We start from the raw sequence: 14,283 nt of genomic DNA, 5'->3' as shown, positions 1-14,283 counted from the left end.
CAGGGCGCAGGAGGGAGAGAGCGAGAGGGACGAGTGGAGAGCGCTAGCGCCGCTGTGGTCTGATGTGTCACTAACTGCCTCAGAAGAAAGGGGGGCAGAAAAGAGAAAGAGGAGGAGAAAGAGAAAGATAGAAAGAAAGTGCTCGAGACAACACCGTGTCAGCTGTCCCTCATTCATCAAGACAGTTGTGGCCTGAAGCAGATGGGACTTGAAACGATGATGTCAGACGGTGGGAGAGAGAGGTGAGGAGCGGAAGAGAGAGAGAGAGAAAGAGAGAGATGGGGAAGGCACTTGTTTTTCTAAGCTCTTCCAAATCTGATGCTTGAAAATACTTTAATAGTGCAAGTGTACAAATGTGGGTTGCTAAAGTGTAGGAGAGCAAAAGTGGGCCGTCACATGGTCGCCACCTACATATTTATCTGATAAAACCATGTGATCCATGCAGATCCATGTTGGTATTTGATTGATACTAGCATGATGGGATCAGTACTTTGTCCTCTAATGTCAGTATGTAGCCAACTGAATTGTATTCAATTATTTTCATTTGAAAATGTAAAAAAATCGATTTCAAACACGAACTATGAAAAATCTTTTTTGTGCTGACTGTCACATCTATTTTATTTACATCCAATATCACATTTCAACAACAGACACTGACCCTTGATTTAAAGAGACAGGTGTGTTTACATCCCAGGTTTTTAAAAACACGCTGAAAAGTGGGGGGGTTTGTGGAAAGTAAAAGTGTGTTCATTAAAATGTGCTCAGAATTTGTAAACTGATGATGATTTATCTCAATACAAAATACTGGACACGCGTAATGCACACACACAGTAGGCAATAAGTGCATTCTTGTATGGAACGGCACAGAAAGAAGAACTATCAGATCAGCCGACTCACGACCTGGGCTGACAGCAGCACTAACAGAGCGACAGCTGAGCTCTGATAATAGGATTAATTACTCCTACAAACCTCAGGGACAAAACTAACAATTAACACGTGATGAGCTTTAAAAGCTAGTCATTAGCGCGAGCACCGTGATGACGCTCGACTCTGCACCGGAGACGTCTGGCACACTTCGCTGACATAAAGCTGTGAACGTGACTCTCGGCAAAACATTTTTTAGTAAACAAGCTAAAAAAATACATAAAGGAATGCTTAAAAGAATCCAGTAGTGGCTTACTGTCCAGTCTTTCCCTTGGTAGCTGCTTTTGGAAAGTAAAAAAACAACAGACAAAATGTGAAATGAAGTGCTGCTGAGAGCTCGCCAACTGGTAATTTCTTTCTGTAAACAGTATCTGTAATGAAAACCTCTAACAGAGCGCCGAATGATAAACAGAGAATCCGGTCCTGCAATTTGTGTCTCAACAAATCCAGCAAAACAGATAAAAACTATCATAGGCGAATCCAGCTTTTTTTTTTTGATGACGTGTGTAAGCACCTGCAGGGCTCCAGTTGGCTAAAAGCAGGATAGTTCCTGTTTACAAGCTCGGCAGTCAGAGTCTGCTCCCAGAGGAAGACACAGAAAGACACGTGTGTGCACATTACTGTTACTAATGTATATCTGTGTGCGTGTGTCAATGTAGTCCAGGGGGAGTTTGCGTGGACTGTTTATGAGCTCCTGTTGCACAGATGCATCACTTTCTCTTCTCCTGTCATCCTTCGCTCCTCTGCAGCCAACTTCCTAAGCACATCCCCTCTCTGTTACCCCTCTCCTATCGCACCGTCGGCCTTCCTTGCCTTTTTTCCCCCAATCCAAAACAGTCTCTCCCAGTCATTTCCAATCATACCCTCCCTCTCCCCATCGCCTCTAACCCTATCCCCCAGTAAGTAGATTTTCACTAGACTTGTCCTCAACAAAGACCAGTGTCCTGTTGAGTACACACACAGCAAACACGGAACTACGGGGCTACAGCAGGAGGCCCCGACCGGGTCCCATGGTTATCCAGTGTTATCACAGCCCTGAAAAACAACTGGCTTAGAAAAACAGGCGCCACCGCACTATCTTATGGAACATCTGACTTATTGTACACGCATGGATACTCAAGTGATGCACAGATTCCCCACAACAGAGTGGTCAATAGTCACCAGGAGGAGAAAAGTGACATGTTTGCTCTCTGCTTCAGATAAATGATGTAAAAAAAACCACCAAAAAACACTCTTTTGCATGAGCACAAAGCTACATTTTGCAGTGAAAAAAATACCCGCATGCAGCGAATAAGCAGCACTTACTGGTGGGAGTATATTTGCAACATGCCAATTGATTTACAACAGTGTTTCTACAGAGGGAAAAATTTCACATCAATTCAGACAGTTGAGCAGTCCCAAATCTAATCTCATCTAGATGTTTCCAGGGTTTGTTCAGGCTCCTGACTGTCTCAGTTTGTAACCATCCTCTGAGAGGAAAGGGGGGGTGAGAAAGTAAGGGTGCGAGGAGTAGGGGACGATAAGAGAAAAGACAGAAGAAGACTTCAGGATTTGTTTGTGCCTCCTCATAATTTGCTCTCTTCTAGCCATTTCATTTTTGGTCTTTTATGACTTTGGGGGCCTCAAATTCATGCTCAACTCAGAACCACATCTGCATTCAGACTCCACCCTGACTACATATAGATAGGATGCAACACACAATCATGTTATACATGCTTTCTGTTTTTAGCAGCGCAACTTCTCCACAGTAAACACAAACCGCACCTATGAACTTAACACAGAGCAGATACGCAGAATTAGACGCAAATAACACATAAAATGACAGTATTACTGCGAGAGAAAAAGAGAGAACGAGATGGGGAGGGACAAACACAAGTCCCTGCACTCTTTACACTCACACAGTAGGGGTCACTAGATGCATTTATCAGTTATTCATTGGTAGGAATAAACATATTTTAAAACTGAGAAGATAGCATTTATCCAATTAGTTTCTGGGAGGAAACTCCTTACCAGCAAAAAACAAAGAGATATATCACTTTTTAAGCTCCAACATCTTTTCAACATGAAAGCCATGAATTGGAATTGTTAACTGATTAGTCTTAATCCGCCTAAAGCCACTAATTACAGTGGGCAAGTTAATTATTTTATTTGCATGATTTCTTTAACATCCTGGGCCTACACTCTGGCTGGCATCTTGCTCTTTTTTCCATCTCTAAGCTGAAAGGCTTTTGTACCAAGATGCCATGATGAATAAAATATTCGCCCTTAAAGTATACATTTTAACGTGGAACGCAGCACCCTCAGGGAAAAACTGCGAGTGGCTGAGCGCTTTCGTCTTGAGCTTTAGTATTCAGCTACGGCGTTTGATTTCTGGACGTCATTCAAAAAACACATTTTCATTTAACGCTGGAAGAAAGGAATATCATCAGTCTTGGGTTCGGCAAATTACGTCGACAGCGCTGACAACTTATTACTCTGTCACAGAATACGTGCATCAGCAGCCATGTCGAGAGGGGGGAGAAAATGGAAAAAATTATTTGATTATGTGGCTTTCTGCTTTGAAAATCAGGCGTTTCTGTCTTCAGTTAGCACAGCGCGACTTAAAAACGCTTCTTCCCAAAATTTAAATGAGTAACAGGAAACCAATAAAGCAGACATTCCCAGCATTAATGGCCCTAATATTCCCATAATCCAGCCGTATAAAACCGTATTGACAAGCAGCTTACATATTAAAAGCTTACAGGTCACTAAACCCTTTTTCTTTCCCCACTGCCAAGAAGGTCACAGCTCGCTGTCTGCTCATGTTTTGATCAATGAGTAATATGAACAGGTTATTTGATATGCCGAGCAGCTATAGGCTATCTTGTTCAGGTGCAAGCAGAAGTTTTTGGTGGCTAATATTAGCCACTGTTGGCAAACTTTGAGCATAAATCATTGGCTGATAACTTGACCACCTTGAGTACTCTTTTGTACTTGCACCCCTGGTAAACATTCACCGGTATCCTCTAAGTTGCCACTCTTTAACTAAAAACCTAAAAAAAAATTAATTTAACCACCACCGTGGACTCCAGCTGCTCGCTCAAAGTTCGTATCTTCACTTTGAAGTCGGTTCAGCTCTATTACTTGTCTTTTATGTTGAGAACTGCTGGCAAAGTGATATGCTACACCTTTATAGATTTTATATATGGTCTCGCTGGTGGCCACACCCCTTTCTATGTAAACATAACCCTTTGCAAGAGGATAGGCAAGGCCTCGTGACTCACATGCATTCATTAGTTACCCAGCAGACCAAAAATAGGTGGTTGTGACACTGCTGAGAAGTAGCTCTAAGCATAGCTCAGCAGAGTTTAATGGAATCCAAACGCTGCCAGTGGAAATAATGCATTTTTTTAATGGGCATTAGGCATATGTTTTGGATTAATCTGCAAAAAAACAAACATAACAATAGATGAACATTTTTCTTTGCTGTGTTTGAAACAAGTCAGTCTAGCTTTGTTTTATCTTATCATACTTACAAGCTTTTACAGACATGATCCAGATGGTCAGTCAGCTGACCAACAAAGCAAGCAGCATGCCAGCGCAGGAGGGATTCCAGCCAGAGGATAGTAGATTGTATAGCCTCTCTCATTTAAAAAAAAAAGTTTCAAGTTTCAACAACTAAAGCCGTTACCACCTGGGTTTCTCTCCATTATAAACACTGCTCTAGTGAGTGTCAACTCTTATCTTGTGTTGACTCCATGTTAGTATAAACCTGCAGGGTATAAACCAATCTAATTCATGAGAAACTGTCGTTATTAGTTCCGCTGCATGTGCTTAAATGCCTGAACTGAACTGTGGAATCACTATAATAGTCCAACTGCCACATTTCTGCAGTGCAACAAACCTTTGACTACAGTATTCCAGCATGAAAATGATCCAGTTCACTGCACAGATGCAACTACTATCAACAAATCCAACACCATGCTCCCACTGCTCACTTGAATGAATGAAGAGAAATTTTAGAACAGGAAATCAGATGTTTTGTTATAAATCATAGATCAGCACTGCTCCTGCAGCAGCTCAAGCATCAAAAAGTGAAATTATGGTCCTTTTGAAAAGGATGGAGCAGGCGTTGCAATGATATTCCTCTGTCCTCGGAGCAGCCAAGCATCCTTTATATCCCTGGAATCAAGCAGCAACCAGCAAGCACACGTATACACCCCCCACCCCCTTCCTGTTCAGCCCCTCCCCCGAGATGGCTATTTCCAGCAAGCAATTGGCTGATGCGCAGGGGGAAGAGGTTGATGGCGAGTGGATGGGTGTTAAGAATGGAAACCCTGACTTCCTATGCTTCAGTGCTCTCCAGGAAAAGGCCGGCTAAGTGACAGAGGACAAGATGATAATGATGTGAGAAGTGAGAATGATATGATGGTGTGGAGGACAGGGAGGAGGCGCGGTGGGATCTAAGCTGCTGAAGATGAGCTGCATCATCTAAATTCTAATGAAATGCTGTCTGGAATACATCTGTATTTTATTACTATTAACATGAAGTTTTGCAGACAGAGGATTCTGATGAAAAGAGTGGACCTGACGTTAACGGTGCAGGGGGAAAAAAAGTGCAGAGGAACTCACTGCCTGAACGTCAGGCCAGATACAGTTCACAACAGATGGAACCAATTAGCAGACAGCACAGCGGTGTAAATTTCTGCATTTAACATGCGTGTTTGTATGTGTCAGGAAAAACCCGATCAGCAGCGCATGGTAATAAGGAAAACAAATATCGATAAAGCTATGAATGACCTAATCCTCAAGGGAATATTGGTCATAGTGTTGGGATGTAGCTGGAGGTGTCTGAATGTCCATAGGTTGTGGAGAGGGAGCGGTAGCTGATCCCAGCTGACAAGAGTTAAAAGCAAGGTGCACCATGCACACTCTGACATCCTACAACCAATTTAGAACCACCAAATAACCTGACATGCCTCTCTTTGGACTTTAAGAGAGGGAGAATATGCACAGAAAGGCTCAAGCTGACCTAGAGGTACAAGCAGAAAAGTTTCTGGTGACAGTGATAACCACTGCACCACCCACACAATGGCTCTGAAATCCCTTAAAGCAGCGGTCCCCATGCCCCGGACCACGGACCCGTACCAGTCCGTGAGTCGTTTGGTGCCGGACCGCGAGAGTTGAGGCTTGGGTGTGAAATTTATGGTTTTCAGTGATTTTTAGCGTTTTTTGTTTTGTTTTATCGTTTTTATCGTTAACTTAGTTTCCCTGGGTCTTTTCCCACGTGTTATGAATAAATCTGGTTTTATTTTGTTGTATTTATCCGCGACACTTTAAAGGCCGGTCCGTGAAAATATTGTCGGACATAAACCGGTCCGTGGCACAAAAAATGTTGGGGACAGCTGCCTTAGAGCAACACATTCAAACATATAGGGTAACTCTAAAAGTAAATGTTCAGGTGGTAAATTTCCAGATGTAATGTGGGTTATTTTTACATGGTACCTACCTACATCATTGCCTTTCTATGATGGCAATGAGTACTGTATAAAGAAAGATTGTATAAAGAAAACAATCACATTTACTTCCTACAATTTACGTGGTTATTACGTTTTAAAATAAATCTCAGACACTATTGGACCCATTAAAACATGCACATTTTCAATCAGTTTAATCATCATCCTTTTATTCAAATAATGACAGCTTTTCTGACAGCAACTAATAACTCCAGTAAACCTGTCCAACTCTTTTTAAGAGTAGTAATACAGATATTTAAAGCTATGCTCAAAATTCATTATCAACTGACAAAAACATCTACTCTACAGTGTGCATGGATTAAATAAGAACAAGACTACATTTCACTAATAGGCTCCAGCTTAAACAAGCCAGAGTGTGGTTTGGAAAAAGAAACTTTTTGGATTCGATTGTCTTATTATTTGCAGCCATCGGAAATGCGGCACGGCCAAACAGATATCATTATGTTGATATCCTGTCACAGAAGGATGCAAGCTGTGCGCTTAAAAAAAAGAAAAGAAAGACAGCCAGTGTTCTACAGCATGATCCAATTAAGGTCGTCTGCGCAAACACATACGCACACGTACAAAAGAGGTCAGGATGCACACATCCACATGCAGAAATCCACAGAAGGTTCACAAAGACACACTGCAGAGTGCAGAGTCCAGCTGTCTCTGTGTAAGACACCACAGGGAGTCTAACTGGCTTTCCTCTCTTTTATCATATCTCACGAGTTTGTGTGTGTGTGTGTGTGTGTGTGTGTGTGTGTGTGTGTGTGTGTGTGTGTGTGTGTGTGTGTGTGTGTGTGTGTAGCTGTCAGGAAGAATTTGGTCATTTTAACTCTAATAACTATGTAGCGGCACGGGAGTCAGTTAACTCTAAACCACGATATTATTGAGAGGCTGTGATTCATTACACATTCCAGTGAACACTTTGCAAAGTCCCTGTTCCATAGTAGTGCATGTATAAGGTCTACCTGCCATACTAAACATTAAGCATGCCGTAGCTGTTACACACATAGATGTTAACCACACTATGCACACTTTTTAGGCTATAGCATAAGCTACACTGACAGATATAAAATGTTATGGCACACTGTTGAATACACAATAGATGTGAGATTAATTAGTCATCTGCTTTTACGATAGTTCAAATTAGGTTCAGAGAGCCCCTTCTTTAAACCACAATATTAAACACACACATTGTGTGCTGTGGAAGTACATCTGTGAACTTACAGACTTAACTTAGGTTACAGTATAGCTGCCTTCCATTTGTCTCCTCATGCCGCCTGTTTTATTAGAGCTTTCATGACCTTTTGTTTCACCCTTTTGGTCTGTTCTCTGCATTTAAGTTGAAGTTAATTACAAATGAAGCTAAAGCTTCATTTAGATACCAGATAGAAAAAAGAGCAAGTAAACAATCAAACAGTCAAACACACACACACTATACACTCCAATGTTTAGTGTTTCCAATCCTGGCCTTTGCAGGGGAGGAAAAAAAAGATCCAATGAACTCCAGAGAAAACCACTTCCTCTTTGCTTAGAAGTTTGTGTGTGTGTGTGTGCGTGTGTGTGTGTCTGAGTGAGCCTGCCTGCCCGTCTTACCCGTGGTGCACATGGTTAGCATTCAAAGCCTAGTTCAATAGGAACCACACAGTGAGCTCAGTATGGGCAGAATGGGAGACTGAGCTCACAGCTGAATTAAACTGAACAGAAACATATGGAGGAAATCAGAGGAGAGGAATGGAGGAGAGGAGGGTTGTTGTTTTTTTTTCAGTCAACAAGTATAAGACTGAAAATCGCTCTCATCTAATTCACTGTTGACTGTCTGCGCTAGAAATTATTAGGCCAGAAAAAGAGATGAAAATCATCCTGACTAAACTGGCAGTTGGCTACTGTTGCAGATGATTATTTTGGAATGAGCCTCAGCATATCTGGGGAATAGTCCAACACTTTACTCTAAGCATGCTTAGTCTGTAAATCCATATGCATGCAACAGTGTTTTGGGGACACTTGTGATTTTGTGGTTAAGTGTCTTCTACAAACTCGGCTGTAAGTAATGCATTTTTTTTAATCTCCTCTTCTATGACAAATTGAAATGAATTTGTAACGCTCAATCCTGTTAATGCATAAATCAATGCATAAAAATTTAATAAAACAGAAAAGTGATCATATAAACAAGGAAGTAAACCTCCACAGTATGTGCAGAATAAAAGCACCAATGTTTAGATGCGGGATGGATCCCTGCCCCTGTGTGGCACTGCGTGCTACCAGTGGAACAGATGAGTGCTGGCAGATCAGACAGACGAGGCAGGTTGATGTTGAAGAAAGGTTGAAGTTAGCATGAGTTTATGGGATGCAGAAACATCACTCACCACTAAAGCAAGACCTAAAAATCTACCAATTCCCAGCATTATTTACACTTTTAAACCTAAATGATAACATAACTGATCGATCTTCTCTTTCTATGAAATGTGCAGCATCTTTCCCAATGAATGAAAGGCTGTTATTGTTGTTCAAAAATAGCTGTATGCAGATTATGTAATATTACCTAACATGGCTCTGTTTATTGGCTATAAGTGTGATTCTAATAATGGAATCCCTTCTCTGAACCACTGCTTGGCCTACACGATGCTGCAAATATCTTCATTGAGCGACTTCATCCAGTATTTTTCTTCATTAGGATGCCATTTCATACGCCAATGCTAACATAAAACATTTGGTTTTCTCTCTATATATTTTTATTTGGAAAGATCTGCATCCATACAAAGATGTGGGAAAACCACAGCTTTTGTTATATCCTCACAACATTTTATTTTTTCATGAAAACTGCTGTACCCAGGCTCTACGGAGAAGTAAATTGTAACAATGAGGAAAGCTACAGCAGAAAGGGCTACATTGTTGTAACTTACAACATGTGGGCATCACGGGCCAATAATTCATGTGACCATCAGCTCATTATCTCACAGAGGAATGGCTACTGCTGTCTTATGTTCAAAAATATCTCCAATAGTAAGGTAGTCCACATGCACTTGCATTCTTTGCATCCAATGAAGTTGGACTAGACTGTAACACAAAGAGTTTATCAGGTGCTTGTAATACTTATGATGGGTCATAATGATAGTGTTGATCAGTCTGCCTGCTTGACAATCCCATTTTATCTTAAACAAAATGAGTGAAGTAAAAGGAATGGACTGAGAACTAAAACAGAAATCCACAAAGTTTTCCTTTGTGGATTTTAATTGCAAAAACCATCTAAACCGTCGTGATTTTGTTTGTGATAGTGTCTCATGACGATGCCGTACAAGCATGTGACGCCCGTGGCAGCAACAGATGTTCGCAGATCAACAATGGAAAATATGGAGTGTGGGAGAGAGTGCGACCATGCAGCGTTTAAAGCGTGGATGTGCTGACATTACTTTAAGTTTTATTCTGTAAAAAGTGACGAAAACATTAGCGTCCACTGTACACTCTGCGTGGGAATAAAACTTATATCTAGGAAGCCGCCACAGGAATGTGAAATTTACAGAGAAACCTCAGGATCCTCCCACTGACATGACCGCTGCGGCACCGAGCAAACCTCCGATATCCCCACTCCTGCTAAACAGGTGAAAATACAGTGGCTTGCAAAAGTATTCGGCCCCCTTGAACTTTTCCACATTTTGTCACATTACAGCCACAAACATGAATCAATTTTATTGGAATTCCACGTGAAAGACCAACACAAAGTGGTGTACACGTGAGAAGTGGAACGTAAATCATACATGATTCCAAACATTTTTTTTACAAATAAATAACTGAAAAGTGGGACTCAGTCCCCTGAGTCAATACTTTGTAGAACCACCTTTTGCTGCAGTTACAGCTGCCAGTCTTTTAGGGTCTGTCTCTACCAGCTTTGCTAATCTACAGACTGAAATCTTTGCCCATTCTTCTTTGCAAAACAGCTCCAGCTCAGTCAGATTAATGGACAGCATTAATGAACAGCAGTTTTCAGATCTTGCCACAGATTCTTGATTGGATTTAGATCTGGACTTTGACTGGGCCAGTCTAACACATGGATATGTTTTGTTTTAAACTCTGGCTTTATGTTTAGGGTCGTTGTCCTGCTGGAAGGTGAACCTCCGCCCCAGTCTCAAGTCTTTTGCTGACTCCAAAAGGTTTTCTTCCAAGATTGCCCTGTATTTGGCTCCATCCATCTTCCCATCAACTCTGACCAGCTTCCCTGTCCCTGCTGAAGAGAAGCACTCCCAGAACATGATGCTGCCACAAACATATTTGACAGTGGGGATGGTGTGTTCAGAGTGATGTGCAGTGTTAGTTTTCCGCCACACATAGCATTTTAGCCAAAAAGTTCTAAAGACTAATAGTTGTCCTATGGACAGATTCCCCCACCTGAGCTGTAGATCTCTGCAGCTCGTCCAGAGTCACCATGGGCCTCTTGGCTGCATTTCTGATCAGCGCTCTCCTTGTTCGGCCTGTGAGTTTAGGTGGATGGCCTTGTCTTGGTAGGTTTATAGTTGTGCCGTACTCCTTCCATTTCTGAATGATCACTTGAACAGTGCTCCGTGGGATGTTCAAGGCTTGGGAAATCTTTTTGTAGCCTAAGCCTGCTTTAAATTTAAATTTCAATAACTTTAACCCTGACCTGTCTGGTGTCTAAATCCAACCGAGAATCTGTGGCAAGATCTGAAAACTGCTGTTCACAAACGCTGTCCATCTAATCTGACTGAGCTGGAGCTGTTTTGCAAAGAAGAATGGGCAAAGATTTCAGTCTGTAGATGTGCAAAGCTGGTAGAGACAGACCCTAAAAGACGGGCAGCTGTAACTGCAGCAAAAGGTGGTTCTACAAAGTATTGACTCAGGGGACTGAGTCCCACTTTTCAGTTATTTATTTGTAAAAAAAATGTTTGGAATCATGTATGATTGTCGTTCCACTTCTCACGTGTGCACCACTTTGTGTTGGTCTTTCACGTGGAATTCCACTAAAATTGATTTATGTTTGTGGCTGTAATGTGACAAAATGTGGAAAAGTTCAAGGGGGCCGAATACTTTTGCAAGCCACTGTAGATTTAAGAGCGACAGGACTTAGTGCTGCTGAATCTTTGATTTTATTGATGTTTTGCTGTGTTTTACTTGCATCTATTTGAAAGAGTGAGTGTAAACCCAAAACATTATTTTATTTTATATGCTGCAATATGCAGAAAATGGGTTTAAATGTTAAAGAATTTCTTCAAGTCAAAGACTGTTGCGTGTAATTTAATTTTTTGCTTAATGCAATGTGCATAAAATTAAAAGATTAAAACTCATAATACAATTTTTAAAAAGAGGCTTTCCATTTGATTCAATTTAATGTGACGGATTATGCATAAAAAATAGAATTGGGCTGAAAGGTCTATTGTGTTATTACGTATTCAGGTCGTGTATCATGTTTTTAAAAAGTAACTAAGTAACTAATTACTTTAGAAAATAAGTAATCAGTAAAGTAACGGGATTACTTTTTTGGCAAAGTAATCAGTAATTAATTACTAATTACTGTTTTCAAGTAACTTGACCAACGCTGATATACACACACGGGCTTAAACAATTCTTAACCCTCTTGCACTTTCTAACAGGGCTGCAGACATACTCAGGTAAAGGGTAAAAGCTTGTATTCTTCATTAACATTCACAATACATGTTTAAAATGCACCACATCAGCACAAAAGCTTTTCCACAAGGACACCTGCAATTTCATGTTACAGTGTAATAGATTGCTACAGGCAATTTGCTAACCTGACACTTAATTCAACAGCAAGATGATTTTCTTCACAGTAATTGAGAATGAACAATGAACAATCAGCCATAAGCGGCCAATACAATCTGATTACCTTTGATTCGCCGTGAGCAGCTCAATTTCTTAATTTCTGCCCGATTTTCACAGAAACACAAAGACACCAAAGCAGCTCTAGTTTTTTTCGTGTCAGCTTCAGGAATGAAGTTCAAAGTTCACAGGATTTTAGCTGGTTTGTTCCAATCATTTTCACATTAACACCCATTCAGATTCTGGCAACAGGGAATAATAGCCCAAACGGTCAATTGAAAAGCAGTCTTCTTTTCATCCCTGGATGACCCACAATGACACTCTAATTCTGTAAAACCCCACATGATATGCTTTTTTTTATTCACTCTTAGCATGACAACACAAATGCACTTTCTGTCACTCTGTGTCAGCTTTCCTGGCACGGATTACACCAATCCCTTTAATTTAAATCTGACTCTCTGTGGAAACAGTCCAAACACTTTTGGTGTTTTAGTCCAATACCGATTAAACGGAATGAACCGGGGCCAGGGAGTCAGGCCCACATTTATATGGTATAATCTATGATCTAAGTGCATACACTAATGTGGGCCATTTAACTGACCTGCTTATACTGCAAAACAAATCACCCTGGCAAGTGTGACTTGATATATTTTTAGTATGTGTGTCCTGGGGGTATTGGGCTGAGAAGCAACAAGGTCATGGTTGCTATCTGATGCACAGAGGAATATGAGTGTAATGGGATTGGACACAGAGAGCTTTGATGGAAGACAACATTTTATTTAAAGTGGACATAGTATATGGTGTGAGCCATGTTTTGGGGGTTTCAACACTGCCTCTCTTCTACCCACACAAATACATATACTATAAAACTATGCTGTCCCAGCCACGCTAAACTGGAGAGCATTTTAAGTGTGAGCCTTCCTTCTTTGGCTATAGAAGTCTTTACAAACACAAATGTGCATTTTACAGACCTCTGAGGCTTTCGTGGAATTCTGTTTGATGTGGGACAAATGAGATTATGTAGAACTTATTTTGTGATCGCTAACTGCGAGATTCACGGGACGTTAAGAGATCATGTGCATCTATTCCCCTCTGTAAAGGGATTTCTGATTAGTCCCTCGTGACCTACCTGAAGTTTGACCGGGGCCATCCAGTTTGGATTCACATTTTGGAAGAGAGCAATCTAAAAAGAGACAGAGATAAAAATGAGAGAGGGAGAGAGAAATTTTAAGAAAGGAAATATAGAGCTAAAGGACTGCCCAGTGACCCACTAAAGCAGCAGCATGACCTTCATCATGTTCTAGTGTCCAAACATTAAAGCCTTGGGATTACAAATGAGAGCGAGTGAGCAATTCGAGAGGAGCCCTTTGATCTGCATATCTGGACAGACCCACCCTGAGATTAAACGCCATCAGACATTTTGTACGCAGTTCTACACACACACACACACACACACACAAAGTTGTGTTTTCATATCTTAGTGGGGACATCTACCTGACATAATGCTTTCCCTAATCACATACCCTAAACATAACCTGATTGTAAAGCTGATACTAAAAAAAATATTTTGAGTCTCAAAAATGTCTTCAAACTCATGCAGACAGGTATTTTGTCCCCATAACGGCTGTTGGTCCCACAAGTATAGTAACATCCCAGTTTTTGTTTCCCACAAAGATATGTAAACAAACACACACGCGCGTGCATGTTTACATAGATTTATAAATGTGCTACTATATGTGTTATCTGTATTTATCAAGAATATAGGTTTTTCTGTGCTCTTAAACACACGCTTAGACATTCGCTCACACACATGTAGGACACCCAGCACTGATAAGTGAATTAACTTAAAAGATACCAAGTACAGCTGATACCATAGTATCTACTGCCTGAGAAACCATCTTTAAGGAGATAAAATTATTCAACCAGATATGTGAAAAAGCAAAGCTGCGTGCTTGGCAATTTCTATGCTAAGCGTGTAACACTACAGTTGAGAGAAATTTGGTCTGCCCAAACTGCTAAGCTGGAATCAATAATGTCAGTTTGAGCACCTCAATTAATTCAGGATAAA

The 14,283-nt window shown here is 40.9% G+C and overlaps 1 protein-coding gene across 4 annotated transcripts in view; it reads right to left on the bottom strand.

Annotated features, from left to right (window-relative positions):
* triob (trio Rho guanine nucleotide exchange factor b) overlaps window positions 1–14,283 on the bottom strand; it is a 108,925-nt gene that overhangs the window by 81,311 nt on the left and 13,331 nt on the right. For 3 of the 4 annotated variants that reach the window (XM_013913380.1, XM_013913379.1, XM_005743129.1), the window contains exon 2: window positions 13,345–13,398. The exons of the other annotated variant lie outside the window; for it this stretch is intronic. In XM_013913380.1, coding sequence (XP_013768834.1) covers window positions 13,345–13,398 — 54 coding nt within the window. The remainder of the gene's footprint in view (window positions 1–13,344; window positions 13,399–14,283) is intronic. 4 annotated transcript variants of the gene reach the window in all.

This window comes from Pundamilia nyererei, unplaced genomic scaffold (assembly GCF_000239375.1).
Source record: "Pundamilia nyererei isolate P.nyererei 1_Seehausen unplaced genomic scaffold, PunNye1.0 scaffold00128, whole genome shotgun sequence".
Taxonomy (NCBI): Eukaryota; Metazoa; Chordata; class Actinopteri; order Cichliformes; family Cichlidae; genus Pundamilia; species Pundamilia nyererei.
This window is presented reverse-complemented; position numbering and strand designations above follow the sequence as displayed.